This window comes from Haliotis asinina, chromosome 2 (assembly GCF_037392515.1).
Source record: "Haliotis asinina isolate JCU_RB_2024 chromosome 2, JCU_Hal_asi_v2, whole genome shotgun sequence".
NCBI classification, from domain to species: domain Eukaryota; kingdom Metazoa; phylum Mollusca; class Gastropoda; order Lepetellida; family Haliotidae; genus Haliotis; species Haliotis asinina.
The window spans coordinates 38,482,656-38,499,880 of record NC_090281.1 but is presented as its reverse complement, the minus strand read 5'-3'; the positions used below and the strand labels follow the sequence as shown (position 1 = coordinate 38,499,880).

The following is a 17,225-nucleotide window of genomic DNA, read 5'->3' as shown; positions in this document are numbered from 1 at the left end:
TAGTCTTATGGTGGGGTGGGCTTTGTTTCCGGAGCAGAACTCAAAAACCATTCAATATTTTGCCTGCAAAACTTGGTAGATATATCAATCAGAACCTAAAGTGTTGCCTTTTGCTATGTACAGGTTTTTGTGATTTATTATTTTCTCGGTTTCCTTGGAAACGTTTTGGACATAGTCTCAAAATAGAGGGATGTGCTTCGTTTCCGGAGCAGAACTCAAAAACCATTCTATATTTTTCTGCAAAAGTTTGTAGATATCAGAAGCTGCAATGGTGCCTTTTGGTATTTCCAGGGTTTTGTGATTTCTTAGTTTCTTGGTTTCCATGGAAACGATTCAGACTTTGGGGGGATGGACTTCGTTGCCGGAGCAGAACTCAAAAACTTCTTAATATCTGTCAGTGTTACTTGGTAGATATGCGTGGCAGACCCCAAAGTGGTGCCTTTTGCTATGTACAGGTTTTTATGATGTATTATTTTCTCGGTTTCCATGGAAACTTTTCTGACTTTGTCTCAAAATGGAGGGGTGGGCTTCGTTTCCGGAACAGAACTCAAAAACTGTCCAGTATTTTTCTGCAAAACTTGGTAGATATCTGTGGCAGACCCCAAAGTGGTGCTTTTTGCTACTTACAGGTTTTTGTGATTTATGATTTTTTTTGTTTCCATGGAAATGTTTCGGACTTAGTCTCAAAATGGAGGAGAGGGCCTTGTTTTCGGAGCACAACTCGAGAACTATTTAATATCTTTCAACAGATCTTGGCAGATATATGAGACAGATCTTGAAGTGGTGCCTTTTGCTGTTTACAGATATATGGCATTTATGTTTTTCATGATTTCCATGGAAACAATTCAAACGTCTAAAAATCATTATCGCGGCTGTCAGATGATTTGTCCTTTCAGATATATGGGGGCGGGGGGATGTGTCATCTTCTGATAGTTCTTGTTTAATAAAGTATGTGACACTTATTTCAAAAATTTTATTCACACATATTCAGAGCATGTAGAAAGGCCTTTGTCTTCATGCTTATTTCCAACAGTAGGATAGCTATGGTTAAAGTTGTCACTCTGAAGACCAGGGTGACATTCTGGTGTCTGCCATGATATTGCTGGAATATTGCTAAAAGTGGTGTAAAATCAAACCCATGCACTCATGAATGTTTTTCTCTAACATACCTGAGTGGACTACCAGATAAAATCACGAAAATGGATGTACCAGTTTCTTGCAAGGCATGTTTGATAAAAAGGAAGTGGTATTCTCTTGTGATCCCATTTCTCTTTTATCCATGACTACTGAGAGCCAGTGGCCGACTGTCATTTCATATTGTTACATCATAGTGTTTACTTATAGAATAGGAGTACATGATAAGGATTGGAATGTTATCAGTAACAATAAAGCTCAAATGCTTAAGCTGTCAAAAGAAATACTTACCACAGTACAGATCTTTTGCCATTATCCACTGATGTTTAATGAAATGCAAAAACTAATACTAACAGGGGTAATACTGATGTTGCCTGAATTTCAATTTAGTAGTTATCAATTTATTTGTTTTAATCATTGCTAGGTTTCTGTATGACATGGATAAAAAGAGTAAGAATTTTTCTTTAGATTTTGCACCAGGTTAAATGTAAAAAATATTTTCAAATAATTGTTTTGGTTACAGATACGCTGGACAGTAATGTGAATGGTAGTATGCAGGGCAGCATGTCCATGGCACAGATGGGCGGAATGGGTCATCCTCCTGATATCAAGCCTGACATTTCTGCCCTTACTTCACCCACCAGCACACATGGTGGTTTCTATGGCTTCAGTCACGGCATCCCATCCATGCCATCATCAACCCAGCCATCACCTGGCCATCCAGGGCCAATGCACTCACCACCTCTCCACTCCCCTACATCGTCCATGGGATCTCCTCTAGGATCTCCTCCAATGTTGTCACTTGGTGGAGGACCGTCTCCATCACCTCCAGGCATGGGGATGGCTCATTCCTCTCTTACGAATAAACATATCTGTGCCATCTGTGGTGATAGGGCATCTGGGAAACACTATGGTGTGTACAGGTAAGTGTTACTGAAAGAAATTGTGATTGTGGTCATTTGGTCAATATGATTCATTAATGGCTAAGCATTGGCCTGATTCTAGTGATCCAGCTAACAAATACTTCTTACATGTCTCTTTTGAGATCAGATATATCAAATCTTGCTGAAGATGGTTTGCAACAACAGATACTTTAATTTGTGTTCCGTCAGAATAGAGTATGTGGTATATGTTTTAAGAAAGGGTGCAAACAAAAGTAACACAAATCTGTTGTGAAATTGAAATTGTGAAATGAATATTGCTGATGAGTTTCTTAATTTCTGGGTCCTTTGGGTCGATTGTAGTTGATTGAGATGTCAAGTAGATGGATTGGATATCAAGCTCTGATAGTTAATTGCTTTTGTGTCATCACTGGTTTTTCTGCTGCAGAAACTCAGTAAGATTTTGGCAGCATGAAATGAAACATTTGTCACGGTGGTTTCTTTGAAAATTGAACAAGTGAGTTAAGGCATTTTGTAGGAGAATGTTAAATTGTGATCTAAGCTGATTTGATTTTCACAATTTTTGCAGAATACATGTTAATGATTCATTATAGCATTGCAGACACACGTGCATGTTACGTTCCAGTCTTAATCCTGACAATTTTGGATCTTGTATGCTGATGTACCTTTCAGTTGCGAGGGTTGCAAAGGCTTTTTCAAGAGAACTGTCAGAAAAGAACTGACATATGCTTGCCGAGATGACAAGAACTGTATGATAGACAAGCGTCAGCGCAACCGCTGCCAGTATTGCCGATACATGAAGTGTCTCTCCATGGGTATGAAGAGGGAAGGTATGCATTCCATGGTTATGCTGCCATCTAGCTGTTGACATTAAGCTGGGGCTGTCGTAGAGCAAATTAAAGTTTTTTACACCAAATAATTGATGTATTGTCAATTTTCTGGTCATTTCAGTATATTTTTTGTTACCTGAAAACTCTTTCTTGAATTTATTCCATCTCAAGGCATGGAATACATATTTTTGTTTGAGTGTGCTACTGAACGTGCAATTCTTATTGTGTTTGGGTGTGCTACTAAGCGTGCAATTCTTACTGTGCCAAAAACCACTTCAATGTAGACACTTAGAGATTTAAGAATATATGTTTAGTTCATGTAATGCCAGTCCAGTTTTCCAGATAGATGCAACATGAACACTGAGCATTAATCTGCCTTAAGTGTGCAGATCACTTGCTGATATCCACACATTGGGCAGTGCAATTTAGTTTCTACACCTTGTAAATTGAAGGATATTGATCTCCAAACATATGACAATACTAGCAGATATATGGGTTTCGTCACGTCAATGTAAAGTCTCTACATGGATTAATGACATAAGCTTGACCTCCACTGAGGTAATTGTTATTTGCCATCTAAAATGAAATACTGAGGGAGACTGGCTGGCAGATTTTTGAGTTTTATGGAACTGTCTTTGTCGGGGTGATTCCCCACGTCCACTGACTTGGTTAGCTTTGTTGGCAGCTGTCCAGGAGGAGAGACAGCGTGTGAAAGAGAAGGGGGAAGAGGTGGAGAGTACAAGTGGAGCCAACAACGATATGCCTACAGAACAGATTCTGGAGGCTGAACTGGCTGTAGAACCTAAGATTGACACTTATATTGACACACAGGTACTTATACCATGTGTACTTAACTCATTAAGGCCGAGAGACGCGTATGTGCGTATTAGTTAGCTTCTCACAGCGAGAGCCAGGTATGGTTGGTAATAAAAAGCACCTCTTGTTCAGCGAGATATGGTCGTCAGCAGAAAGCACCTCTCATTCATAGTCTCACATGTGCGTTTTACATTTTAACTTTGTACTGTACCTATTATTTCAATCAGTTTAGCAGTACTGATCAAAGATTAGCTTTTCTTACGAGAGGAAGTATTAAAGTGTTTTGATAACAATTTCTAGCTATGTCATGGGCTTATACAGGTAAATGAACACGTCTGCGAAAAAGGGGATTATGAGATGTTGTTACAGGAGGTAAGTGTTTGTTACTCGTCATTGGGAGTGAATACTAAAATACTATTTTAACACATTGATTGAATTAACTGTGACAAGGTTATAAAACCTTCGAAATTAAATCATTCATTCATTCGTTGTACGAGTGTATATAATGAATCATAGAGATAAATAGCAATACTGTATTACATGCATGTTCGTATAAATTTGAAATAAGCCAAGGTACTAATATATTTAGACCATGCAACGGTAAATGGGGCATTTTGTTCAAGCTGTTGAAAGTTTCATGTTGATTTGAAATGTGATTTTTGAATGCAATTTACATAAGCATTGTGGAAGAAATGTTTGTATTTCATCTCTGTAATTATCTTATCCAGTGTAATTATCACATCTATCACATCCATCGTCAATAAAAGGAGGGTAATATATCAGTTACGGAATTGATACCTATGTGGATAATTATTCAGTCAGACAACATTAATTAGATATTTGAACACCCCTTTTAACCTCGAAATAACAGCCACTAGCAGAATGTATGTCCAGGTAAAGTTTTGTCCCGTGACAAGTGTAAAACAAACTAATGCGCTGTTATATTGGACAACCTTTTTTATGGAGTCAATCTTCTGAACCTCGTTTGCATTCAAAACAAATACAGGCATGCCCACAAACTTTTTCATGATAGCTAGAGTTGATAAAGCTGAAATGCAGCATATCAATTGGTCAACGATCTAGCCAATAATCAATCTGTATCCAAGTGTGCTCTTCAGAAATTTAGCCCACGCCCCATCACCTGTCATTTCCTCTGTGACAGGTACCTCATGATATGATTGGTCATAGGTAACAAATCAGCCTATTCGGGAACTTTGATGACTTCCCATCTCATGGTGCTTTGTCTTATATATGTGCAAGGAATAGCATTATACAATATGTATACATGTATGTTCGTATGATAACGCTTATTTCCTGCATTAAATCTAGATGAACCAAAGTGACAAACTGTGAATCTGCTATACGTAAGTCATAGACTAGCTTATTAGTACTTTCCTTGAAATATTCAGTATACACTAGCACTGTGTCGGCTAAAATGCTTCTTTCACAGAAGATTATTAAGCATGTGCGTAAATTCTTCTTTACTGGCATTGACATGGATGTTTTGAACAATTTAACCTCACGCAATGATATGGAAAGGACAATTTGTTTAAGTATGTTTTACATACAAATAATACAAACATGTAATAAGAAAATACATATGTACACGCCATCAAACTTCTACAAGAGAAAGGATAATAAAATCATGTAAAATGTTAGATAAATTGACATGTATTCACACCTGCTTTCTTTCAACATATAACTTTACGATGCAATTAAACAATCAGGACTTACTTGTATGACGAGACAGTTTCCTGTAATCTCTGAAACCTGCCAGGGATATCAGGCGTGAATAGCTCTAATTAGTCTCGCCATAGCCAGCCAGGCAATCAGCAGAGGGTTCCAGTTGTTGAGCAGTGAAGTGGCTCTCGGGCTTGATGAGTTAAATATTGATAATGTATTATTTGTGATAGAACAACTCCGTTCAGTCATGATGATATGCTAGGTTTAAGGTTAGGCTTGTTGACAAGAATTTTTCAGTGCAGACTTGATTACTTACAGATGCCAAATACCCTGGGGTATTGTTTAGTGAAGCGGTAAACAACAAACAGTGATCGAGTTTGCCAGTCTTTCATCAAGAATATAGAATAGTATATCATTATCCCCCGCCGCACGTTTAGCGTAGCAGTAGGCTCTGTCCATACGTATGTTAGATATCTCAAGAACTGTTCACTGGATTTTCCTCACATCCAACACCATGCTTCATCTGGAGAAGGACCTGTATGGGATAGAATAGGCCTTCAGCAACCGATGCTTGCCATAAAAGGCGACTATGCTTGTCGTAAGATTCATTGAACGGATCGGGTGGTGAGGCTTGCTGACTTGGTTGACACATTATCCCAATTGCGCAGATTGATGCTAATCGTGTTGATCACTGAATTGTCTGCTCCAGACTCCATTATTTACAGACCACCGCCATACAGCTGGAATATTGCCGAGTGTGGCGTAAAACTAAACTAAACTCACTCTATGGAAGGTGCAGGGTCCAGTTGATTTTGGCGACCTTCAGCTCATTTTCAAGGTCACAGTCCACTGTTTTTTTAGGAGTTTCATACACTGTTCAAGGTCTAAGTGACTCTTCAAAATATTTTTGTGTTTGAGAACTACAGTGCGAGATATCAAGCGAGTTTGAGAGTAATGTTCTAGTTGACATTTTACTTCATCTTAAGCTACGACCTTTACTTTCATTTTAAGGTTGATTTTATAATATGCGGCGGGGGATTATGTCACCCTCGTGACACTGCTTGTGCATTTCATGAAGAGTTTTCAAAAGTATAGGCCAAGGTTGATATTTTGGGGTAATGGTCTTTAGTGTTGTTAGTTAACGTATTCATACCATCCTGTGGAAGATTGTTGTGATAAACCTTATTATTGACAAAAAATAAAGGAAATAAGACAGTGAATGCAGCAAACATGGAGGTGAAAGGGTGCGTTACCGTTGTGTTGTGTCCGAACGGAACATCCAATGACATTGAAATTCCACATGATGTATTAACAACACGTGGTACATGTGTACACTGAAGTTATAACGCTTTGGAGAACTCACAATCACTAATGCTATAGAGTTGAACACATGCTGAAAAATGCCTCCGAGGCAGTATCTCAGTAAACAAAAAATGGAGATTTGTGGTCATGATAGAGGGAGGACATCCTTGTGTCAAGTTGCCTGAATGTTGGGTATATCAAAAAGTGTAATTTCAAGCATATGGGACAAGTACCATCAAACAGGTGGGGTTGCAATGAGACCTTGGGGATAGTAGACCAAAATCAACAACACCAGGACAGGATCGTCTCATTACATTACTGGCCCTAGGCAGTAGGTTCCAATCAGCACCTGCCATCAATATGGAATTCCAGTATTGTCCACTCACTGGACAATGAATTTCACACTCAACCATTAACAATCAGCACTATCAACCCTGTCTGAAAGTAATGCGGCCTTTCAAGGGTGTTACCCATACAGCTCACCATAGGCACCAAAGATTGGCATGGGCGAGGCAGCATCAGGGATGGGCGCTGCGCCATTGGCAATACACCATGTTCTCAAGGTTTTTGCCTCAGATTCACAGATGGCAGAAAATGTTGGTGGTGCCGTAATGGTGAGCAGTATGCCAGAGTGGCAAATATTTGCCATAATCCATATGGTGGTGGTAGTGTCATGGTGTGGAGCATGGTTACACATGACAGACTATCAGACCCAGTCATCGTTAATGGATCCATGACTGGTCAGTGATATGTGGACGAAACTTTGCACCCTGTCATGGCTCTACCGGGTAGAATCATCAGCGGAAATTTTGAATTCCAAGAGGATAATGCCAGACCACATTGGGCCCAAACTGTCACAGCTGGTCTCCGACGAGAGGGCATACAGACATTGGACTGCCCCTCTATGTCCCCATAACCTGCCCCAAGTGGAACATCTTTTGGACATTCTTGGTCGAAGGGTATATGCACCTCCCAACCTGGCCCAACCTGGTGCAGCTCTTCAGGAGGAATGGTGGGCAATACCATGGGCAACCATCTGGAAATTTATCAACAGTATGCCGTCATGGTGTCATGAATGTGTCACCCAACATTGTGGACACACCAGATATTGATCTTCACACCCAAATTTGATTTAGTGGACATTCAGAGCAGTTTCACATTCACTGTTGTTTCATCAGTTCCCTTATTTGTTGTCGGTAGTATAGAATGTTTGTCTTTTGATAGTCATAAGGATATTTTAAAGCATTATCACAAATTCCTCATTCCAGTTTTCCCTGCACCACAAAGCCATCACCGATAATTGACACCCATTAACTAGCTAATTACTTCAGTCTGCATTGCAAGGGGTATAACTTTCTGACTTTTATGCCATGATGTTGTTTTCATAACTAAAAACATATTTCATGTATGTTTTACAGAAGGATCCAGTGACTAATATTTGCCAAGCAGCAGACAAACAGCTGTTTACATTAGTGGAGTGGGCTAAGCGCATACCTCACTTTACAGAATTACCCCTTGAGGACCAGGTGATTCTCCTTCGTGCAGGTAAGAAGTGTATTGCATCCTACCTATAGATGACTGGTTGCCAGATTTCAGTTATTTCCAACAACCAAGTTACAGGGTTCGTACGTAGCACAGGGATTCTGGTTGATGTTCACCTGTCCATCATTCTAGAATTCATCTGAATTGGGAAAGTTGGATATGAGTGGGTCTTGTGTCCAAGCACCACTGCCCAACAGGGTGCCACCCCAAAACAATGTTGTTAGGTAAGTTATGGGATGGGCCTGTCCACCACCTATCTTTGAGCTCATTACGTGTGCCTCCCTACAGAGTCAGAAATTAACATGCAATGGAGTCTGAGAAATAAAAAAATTCATAGAATTGTGTTTATAATATATTCGGAGAAGTTGTGTGGAGCAAGTCACTGTTATTAACAGAAACCATATTCAGATAGACACTATTGAAGTCTTGAAAATAACTTCAATCAACTGAAAATGGATGTATTTATCATAAATGGGAAACATTGCTTATTTTTTAAAGTTAAACTATGTCATCATTACATTTTTTATCCCCCCCGACATGTCAGGGGAATATAGTCGATGCCTCGTCGTCCAATCCGTCCGTCTGTTCGTCCGTAATCATTTTGTTTCGGGGAATAACTTAGAAACCGTTCAGTATTTTTAGACCAAACTTGATAGATATAGTAATCTCAGCCTATGTTTGTGCCTTTTGCTATTTACAGATTTTTGGCATTTATATTGTTTTTGTTTTTCCATGGAACATTTTGGTGTTAGTCTTATGGTGGGGTGGGCTTTGTTTCCGGAGCAGAACTCAAAAACCATTCAATATTTTCCTGCAAAACTTGGTAGATATATCAGTCAGAAGCTGAAGTGTTGCCTTTTGCTATGTACAGGTTTTTGTGATTTATTATTTTCTCGGCTTCCATGGAAATGTTTTGGACATAGCCTCAAAATGGAGGAATGGGCTTCGTTTCCGGAGGAGAACTCAAAAACCATTCAATGTTTTTCTGAAAAACTTTGTAGATATATCAGTCTGAACCTATAGTGGTGCCTTTTGGTGTTTATAGGTTTTGTGATTTATTATTTTCTTGATTTCCATAGAAATGTTTCAAAAGTGAGAGGTGTGTTTTGTTTCCAGAGCAGAACTCAGAAACTTCTTAGTATCTGTCAGTTTTACTTGGTAGATATGTGTGGCAGACCTCAAAAACCATTCAATATTTTTTCTGCAAAACTAGGTAGATATATCGATCAGAACCTATAGTGGTGCCTTTTGCTAGGTACAGGATCTTTTGATTTATTATTTTCTTCCCATGGAAACGTTTTGGACCTAGTCTGAAAAGTGAGAGGTGTGTTTCATTTCTGGCGCAGAACTCAAAAACTTCCCAATATCTGTTGGTAAAACTTTCTAGATATGTGTAGCAGACCCCGAAGTGGTGCCTTTTGGTTTTTAAACGCTTTTGTGATGTATTATTTTCTTGGTTTCCATGGAAACACTTTGGTCTTTGTCTCAAAATGGAGGTATGAGCTTCGTTCCCGGGGCACAACTTGAAAACCATTTCATATCTTTCAACACATCTTGGCAGATATATGAGACAGATCTTGAAAATGTAACTTTGCTGGTTACAGATATATGGCATTTATAATTTTCATGAATTCCATGGAAACAATTCAAACTTAGTCTGAAAAAACCGAGTAACTCTCAGATTATTTGTCCTTTCAAACATGGGGGCACCGGGGGGGATATGTCATCTTCTGATGACTTGTTATTTTCTTGGTTTCCATGGAAATGTTTCGGACATAGTCTCAATGGAGGGATGGGCTTCCATTTCCGGAGCAGAACTGAAAAAGCATTCAATGTTTTGGACCTAGTCTGAAAAGTGAGAGGTGTGTTTCATTTCTGGCGCAGAACTCAAAAGTTTCTTAATATCTGTTAGTAAAACTTTCTAGATATGTGTTGCAGACCCCAAAGTGGTGCCTTTTGGTTTTTAAAGGCTTTTGTGATGTATTATTTTCTTGGTTTCAATTGAAACGTTTTGGACTTAGTCTCAAAATGGAGGGATGGGCTTCTTTTCCGGAGCAGAACTCAAAAACTGTTCTATATTTTTCTGCAAAACTTGGTAGATATGTGTGACAGACCCCAAAGTAGTGCCTTTTGGTATATACAGATTTTTGTGATTAATTATTTTCTTGGTTTCCATGGAAACGTTTTGGACTTAGTCTCAAAATGGAGGAATGGGCTTCGTTTCCGGAGCAGAACTCAAAAACCATTCAATATTTTTCTGCAGAACTTGGTAGATATATCAGTCGGAACCTAAAGTAGTGCCTTTTGATACTTACAGGTTTTTGTGATTTCTTAGTTTCTCGGTTTCCATGGAAGCGTTTCGTATTTAGTCTCAAAAGTGAGAGGTGTGTTTTGTTCCCAGACCAGAACTCAAAAACTTTTTAATATCTGTCAGTGTTACTTGGTAGATATGTGTGCCAGGTCCCCAAAGTGGTGCCTTTTTCTATTTACAGGTTTTTATGATGTATTATTTTCTCTTTTCCATAAACATGTTGCTGACTTCGTTTCCGGAGCACAACTCGAAAACCATTTCATATCTTTCAAAGATCTTGGCAGACACATGAGACAGATCTTGAAATTGTGACTTTTTCTGATTACAGATATATGGCATTTATAATTTTTTCATGAATTCCATAGAAACAATTCAAACTTGGTCTAAAAACACAATAAGTAATGGTCTCATCATTTGTCCTTTAAAATATGTAGGGACCGGGGGGATATGCCGTCTTCTGATGACTCTTGTCTTCTAATGTTGTTTCCACACTTACGTACTATGTGTATTTTAGTATTTATATAGCTGTTTATTGTCGTTTGTCTGTGTTCCTACCTAATTGTTATTTGTATTTATAATCTGTTAACTTATACAATATACAACAAATTTCCCTTATCTCTTAATATGAAATATAGTCGACACCTCGTCCTTCCGTCTGTCCGCAATCATTTTGTTTCCCGAGCATAACTCAGAAACCGTTTAATATTTTTAGACCAAACTTAATAGATGTAATGATCTCAACCTATAGTTGTGCCTTTTGCTGTTTACAGAGTTTTGGCATTTCTATTTTTTCTGTTTTTCCATGGAACATTTTCGTGTTAGTCGAATGGTGGGGTGGGCTTCGTTTCTGGAGCATAACTCAAAAAACGTTTAATATTTTTCCTCAAAACTTGGTAGATATTTGAGGCAGACCACAGAGTGGTGCCTTTTGCTATTTACAGGTTTTTATGATGTATTATTTTCTCGGTTCCATGCTGCTGACTTCGTTTCCGGAGCATAACTCGAAAACCATTTCATATCTTTCAAAAGATCTTGGCAGATATATGAGACAGATCTTGAAATGGTGACTTTTTCTGATTACAGATGGCTTACATATTTTTCATGAATTCCATGGAAAAATTCCAGACTTGGTCGAAAAACACAATAAGTAACTGTCAGATGATTTGTCCTTTCAAATATGTGGGGGCCGGGGAGATATGTCATCTTCTGATGACTCTTGTGCTATCTACAGGTTTGTGTGATTTTGTACTTTCTCAGTTTCCCTGGAAATGGTTCGGACTTTGTCTCAAAATGGAGGGATGGGCTTCGTTTCCAGAGCAGAACTCAAAATCCATTCTTTGTTTTTCTGTAGAACTTGGTAGATATACCAATCAGTAGCTAAAATGGTGCCTTTTGCTATTTACAGGTTTTGTGATTTCTTAGTTTCTCGATTCAGACTTTGTCTCAAAAGTGAGAGGGGTGTTTCTTTTCCAGAGCACATCTCAAAAAGTTCCTAATATCTGTCAGTAAAACTTGGCAGATATATATGTGGCAGACCCCAAAGTGGTGCCTTTTGCTTCGTTTCCGGAGCAGAACAAAAACTTCTACATATCTTTCTGCAAGACTTGATAGATATGTAGGGGAGACCCTAAAGTGGTGCCTTTTGCTATTTACAGACTTTTGTAATTCATCATTTTCCCAGTTTCCATGGAAACGATTCTGACTTAGTCTCAAAATGGAGAGATGGGCTTTGTGTTCGGAGCACAACTCGAAAATTATTCAAGATCTTACAGCAAAATGTGGCAGATATTTGAGGCAGACCACAGAGTGGTGCCTTTTGCTATTTACAATGTTTTGGCATATTTATTTTTGACTAATTCTGACTTAGGCTTCTTTTCCGGACCACAAGTCGAAAACTATTTAATATCTTGCAGCATAACTTGGCAGATATTTGAGACAGACCACAGCATGGTGCCTTTTGCTATTTACAAATGTTTGGCATTTTAATTTTTCCTGGTTTCCATAGAAACAGTTTGGACTTGTTCTCAAAAGGAAGGGATGGGCTTCTCTTTTGGAGCACAACTCGCAAGTCATTTGATTTCGTTCAACAGGTCTTGGCAGATGTATGAGACAGATCTTGAAGTGGTGCCTTTTGCTATTTACAGATATATGGCATTTATATTTTTCATGACTCATGGAATCGATTCAAACTTACTGTAAGAAAACATCAAGTAACTCTCAGATGATTTGTCCTTTCAAATATGTGGGGGCGGGTGGGATATGTCATCTTCTGATGACTCTTGTCTTAAGAGGCAACTAGCAGACTTGCTGACTTGGTCTACAAATGCCACCAGTTCCCGAATGTGCAGATGGATGCTCATGCTGTTGATTACTGGATTATCTGGTTCAGACTTGCTTATTAACAGATCAAATATTGCTGTGTGTAGTGTAAAAACCAAACTCATTCAAATTTTTCATTAACCAAGTTTGTTAATACTTGTACGTTTGTGGTATAATTTTCGGAATGGACTTGGAGGAAATATATTCCCTTTCGTCCATACCAAATCAAGAAAGAGAAGGTTGATGATTGGTATACTAATGAGAGTGTAATTTATCTCATATTTTTATCAGGGCCCAGATGTTAAATTGTATTGCACCATGTGCACCTGATGGTGTTCATGAAATGTGCCATTTCATGTGCCCTTACTTCTATGACGCAAAGTTATCCCTGATATTTTAGTGTGGATACTTTTTATCTTTTTCTTGGGGGAAAAACATGGCTTCAGATATGAGGATGGAATTTGGATACATATTTGCGGATAAATGTGTTGTTCTAACAGCAGCATTGATTTGTACTTTCGTTTTGTTTTTACCCCTATTTATCCCTTTGGACAATGGTGCACATGGCCCTAAATGGGAAGACAGTGTTTTGGATACTGTCTGTTTAGATAGTACAGTTAAATTTGAAAACATGCAACAAAAAGTAATAATTTTCTGACTTTATTGCTAGTTAGAAAACAAGTTATGATTAGGGTCCTTCTTGGTCCACATGAGCTGCTTAATTTTTTAAAAAAAGATGCTCCAGTCAAGGGCCTGTACTTTGGTACAGTTGCATCATCAAGATGTTTTCTGTGCAAATCATTTTTCATGTCCCTTTGCAGAAGAAAACAAAAATGCAACAGCTTGAAATGTCAGCAGAAGGCACATGAATGGAAATATTTATCTTCTCATCAGGGATATTTTTCTGTTTCAGGATGGAATGAATTACTGATTGCTGGATTTTCACATCGATCTATTGCTGTAAAAGATGGCATCCTGTTGGCAACTGGCCTTCATGTACATCGCAGTTCTGCACATCAGGCAGGGGTTGGGACAATCTTTGACCGAGTGCTTACAGAGCTGGTGGCCAAGATGAGAGAGATGAAGATGGATAAGACAGAACTTGGCTGCCTGCGAGCCATTGTTCTCTTCAATCCTGGTAAGCTGTGTAACACTTATTTTTTCCTTTGCATGAATAACCGACCATTAAGGTCAAATTAGATTCTGTTAGATTCACGGCCTATTTTGTTACATATGTTTTCTTCTCTATTTCTTTCAGATGCTAAGGGTCTGTCTGCAGTGCAAGAGGTCGAACAACTGAGAGAAAAGGTTTATGCATCTCTGGAAGAGTATTGTAAAACTCGCTATCCTGATGAGCCAGGCCGCTTTGCCAAACTCTTACTCAGGTTGCCTGCTTTGCGCAGCATTGGACTTAAATGCCTGGAGCACCTGTTCTTCTTTAAACTAATTGGAGACACACCAATTGACACTTTCCTGATGGAGATGCTTGAAAATCCTAGTCCTGCTACATAGCCAGCATGCTGAACCACTGTCAGGCGGAGTCGGTGTGAGCAGTAGGTGGGGTGAGGGATTATTGTCTGTCAGTCTGAAGGAGAGACTTGCCATCATAATATTGAGCTGTGAATACCATCCAGCTGACTGGCTTGAGGACAGGCACTCATCATAATGGGGAATTGACTTGAATCTTAAATACTGAAGTGCTAGTATTGTGATGGATCCTTTGCAACCTTCAGAATATATTGGGACGTCGTTGTATCAAACTAAAGGGGTACAAAGTACCACACATTAGGCAAGAATGACCATAGTTATTAAACAATGTTGATCCCTTTCTGAAATACAGTAATGTTCACATTAGATTTTGTCCTGATCAGTTACTGCCAATATGGACAAAATGTTTTGCCTTCTGGTGCAGTTAAAAAGCACATTAAATATTTTGAACGATGTAAGATATTAGATTTTATTCAGATCCATAATTAAGTTAACAAATATGTCCAGTCAAACAAGCAAAGCCATTTTATTTTCTAATGATTCACTTGAATTGTTCCCTGTATTTTCAAGGTTATATGTTTCAATTTTCTCTTTTTATCTTTTTCTGTGTCTGGTCATTTTACAGTGTAGTGTTATTTAGTTTTATTGTATGTGTATTGTCTCTGTATTTGTGAGCAAGACACTTATTACATTGTAAATACCATGTCTGTATAGTTGTATTATTGATTTCTCTTTGTACATACATATATCTATGTAGAAACTATAGTTTCAGTTCAGTTAATATGTCATACTGACTATTTGGTGGATGGGGGATGGTGTCATAATTCACAAAGTTCCAAGGTTACATACCCTGTCAACCGGCATGTTTATGTGCTATCAAAAATCTGTTATGCAATGTTTAGGGCACCTGTGTACTATAACCATTATAGGAGAACTAACTGCTTCATATGATAGATTTAAGTATATGTCTGTCTGTTGATGGCAACACTTAGAGTTCAGTTATATGAAGAGAAAACATTTTGTCAATCTGTGAGATACAAGAGTAATCTTAGCTTGGATTTAATTTTGCATATTGCGAAATTTTTTAGTTCTTAATTTCCAATATGATGAGCACATGTAGTAATCTGTATGCATGGGCAAGTTTAGTAAGTTGAATTTTGGGATCATCTCACATGTAGATTTCTTTTAATGGAAATACATATAGTCTGAGAAATGGCACTTATATACAAGACAAAGCGCTGCAGTTTGATTTTGACACAGCAATAGGTGTGAGCTTCTATGGTGAGTAATTAAATCACTGACTGCAAGAGGTGGGTGAATTACCCTATGCTATACTTATTCCTGGGTACTACTCTGTATTTTGAAACAATGGTTGTTGTTCTTTTGGAGCTTGTTTGTGGTACATAGAAAGATTTTTGCATATTGTTTTGTTTACTGCTTGGAGAAGTACATCAGCTTGTTAAGACGTCCTTATATATGTCATTTACATTAAGTGTCTCTTGTCAGTCACTTACAAAAAAAAAAAATATCATGATTGCTGCTTATGCTTTTTGTTGATGATGAGGCTATAACAGCATATAAGTTCGTTTTATAACACATTGAAGGAATATATCTAAACACAGGTGTTCTGCTTCTACTTTGTTGTATTCGGCTGGTTACCCCGAAGACTTGTGTTGTGTTTGACAGCTTTTAAGCAGTCATACACAGTTATTGTTAGTTCAAGTAACTGATCCATCTTTTTAAACCATAAGGCAAGTTATCTTCAAGTTGGTGCTTTGCAGGAAGTACTTTTAGAATGTGTATGTTGGAACTTTTGTGCAAGTAGATCCTCTGCTGAAATGGGAATCATAGATATGTGTCCTGTTAATCACTGGAGCCATATCCAGCAGCACTGAGTGCATTTCAACGGGTACATTGCACAAACCTTTGGATTTGTGATATTCAAGGTGATCTAGATTCATGATAGCCCAGATATGCATAATATGGAAATGATGAAATTCTTACTCAACACTGCATGTTTTCCTCACTGATACATTGTCAAGTTTTTATTAATGTAAAGGAGTATGATAGTATAGTGAGATGTGCATGAATGGTTCTATGCCATACTTGACCTCAAGTAGGTCATGTCACCCTTGTCAGCTGCATACATTGTCACAATCACCAACAATAAAATCATGAAGAAAAACCTCTTTGTCTTTCATTCACTTAGATTCCTCTTTGGATCTTGTTTCATCTCAGGAATGATATTTGTAGGGTTATACACCATTTACTGTTTATCAGTGTATAAGATATATTAATTGAATATAGGTAGCTAATAGAACATTTCAAAGTGTATTGAGTAGTCTCATTAAATAGGAGGTTAACTTGAGGAAGAAAGCCTCTTGGAAGGAGTTAACGGAGACACCTTGATAAGAGGTTTGTTTGGTGAACTCTGAGTTAACTCAGTATTATTAAAGGATTTGTCTGCTGAACAATTACAGGTGTTCAGTGTGATCACCAGTACTTTGGATTTGGTATTTTCATGTTGATCATCCCCGTTCCGAATGGAAATAAGAAAGGTTGTGTCAGTATGTTTTGTAAATTTTGTACCTGTTTTGTAAATTTTGTACCGTGTTAGCAACACAGTACAAAATTGGACTTTGGTAACAGTTGTTATGGTTCAAAATTTTGCCATTCCAAAAGTGTAAGAAATCCCCTGTGAACCATCAAAACAGAACAAAGATAAGTCTAAAACATTAAATTGATGTATTATTAAGCAAAGAGAGCAAGTTATACAAAGTCAGGAATCATCCACTTGAATCAGGACAGCACCTTCACCAACATTACTTGCATCAATTTGCAACTTATATGCTTTCTCAAAATTTGGAGCCTTGCAATACTGGAGAAGTCATGAGTATG

At 38.1% G+C, this 17,225-nt stretch overlaps 1 protein-coding gene across 4 annotated transcripts in view; it reads left to right on the top strand.

The window, feature by feature from the left end:
* Positions 1-16,512, top strand: part of LOC137273696 (retinoic acid receptor RXR-like) — a 56,316-nt gene extending 39,804 nt beyond the window's left edge. For 2 of the 4 annotated variants that reach the window (XM_067806495.1, XM_067806497.1), the window contains exons 2-7: positions 1,658-2,057; positions 2,709-2,866; positions 3,552-3,697; positions 8,086-8,212; positions 13,753-13,977; positions 14,098-16,512. In XM_067806495.1, coding sequence (XP_067662596.1) covers positions 1,658-2,057; positions 2,709-2,866; positions 3,552-3,697; positions 8,086-8,212; positions 13,753-13,977; positions 14,098-14,351 — 1,310 coding nt within the window. In that variant the 3' untranslated portion in view covers positions 14,352-16,512. Of the gene's footprint in view, positions 1-1,657; positions 2,058-2,708; positions 2,867-3,539; positions 3,698-8,085; positions 8,213-13,752; positions 13,978-14,097 lie in introns of all 4 variants that reach the window. The other 2 variants (XM_067806494.1, XM_067806496.1) reach the window with 1 other exon arrangement.
* Positions 16,513-17,225: the final 713 nt, after the last annotated feature.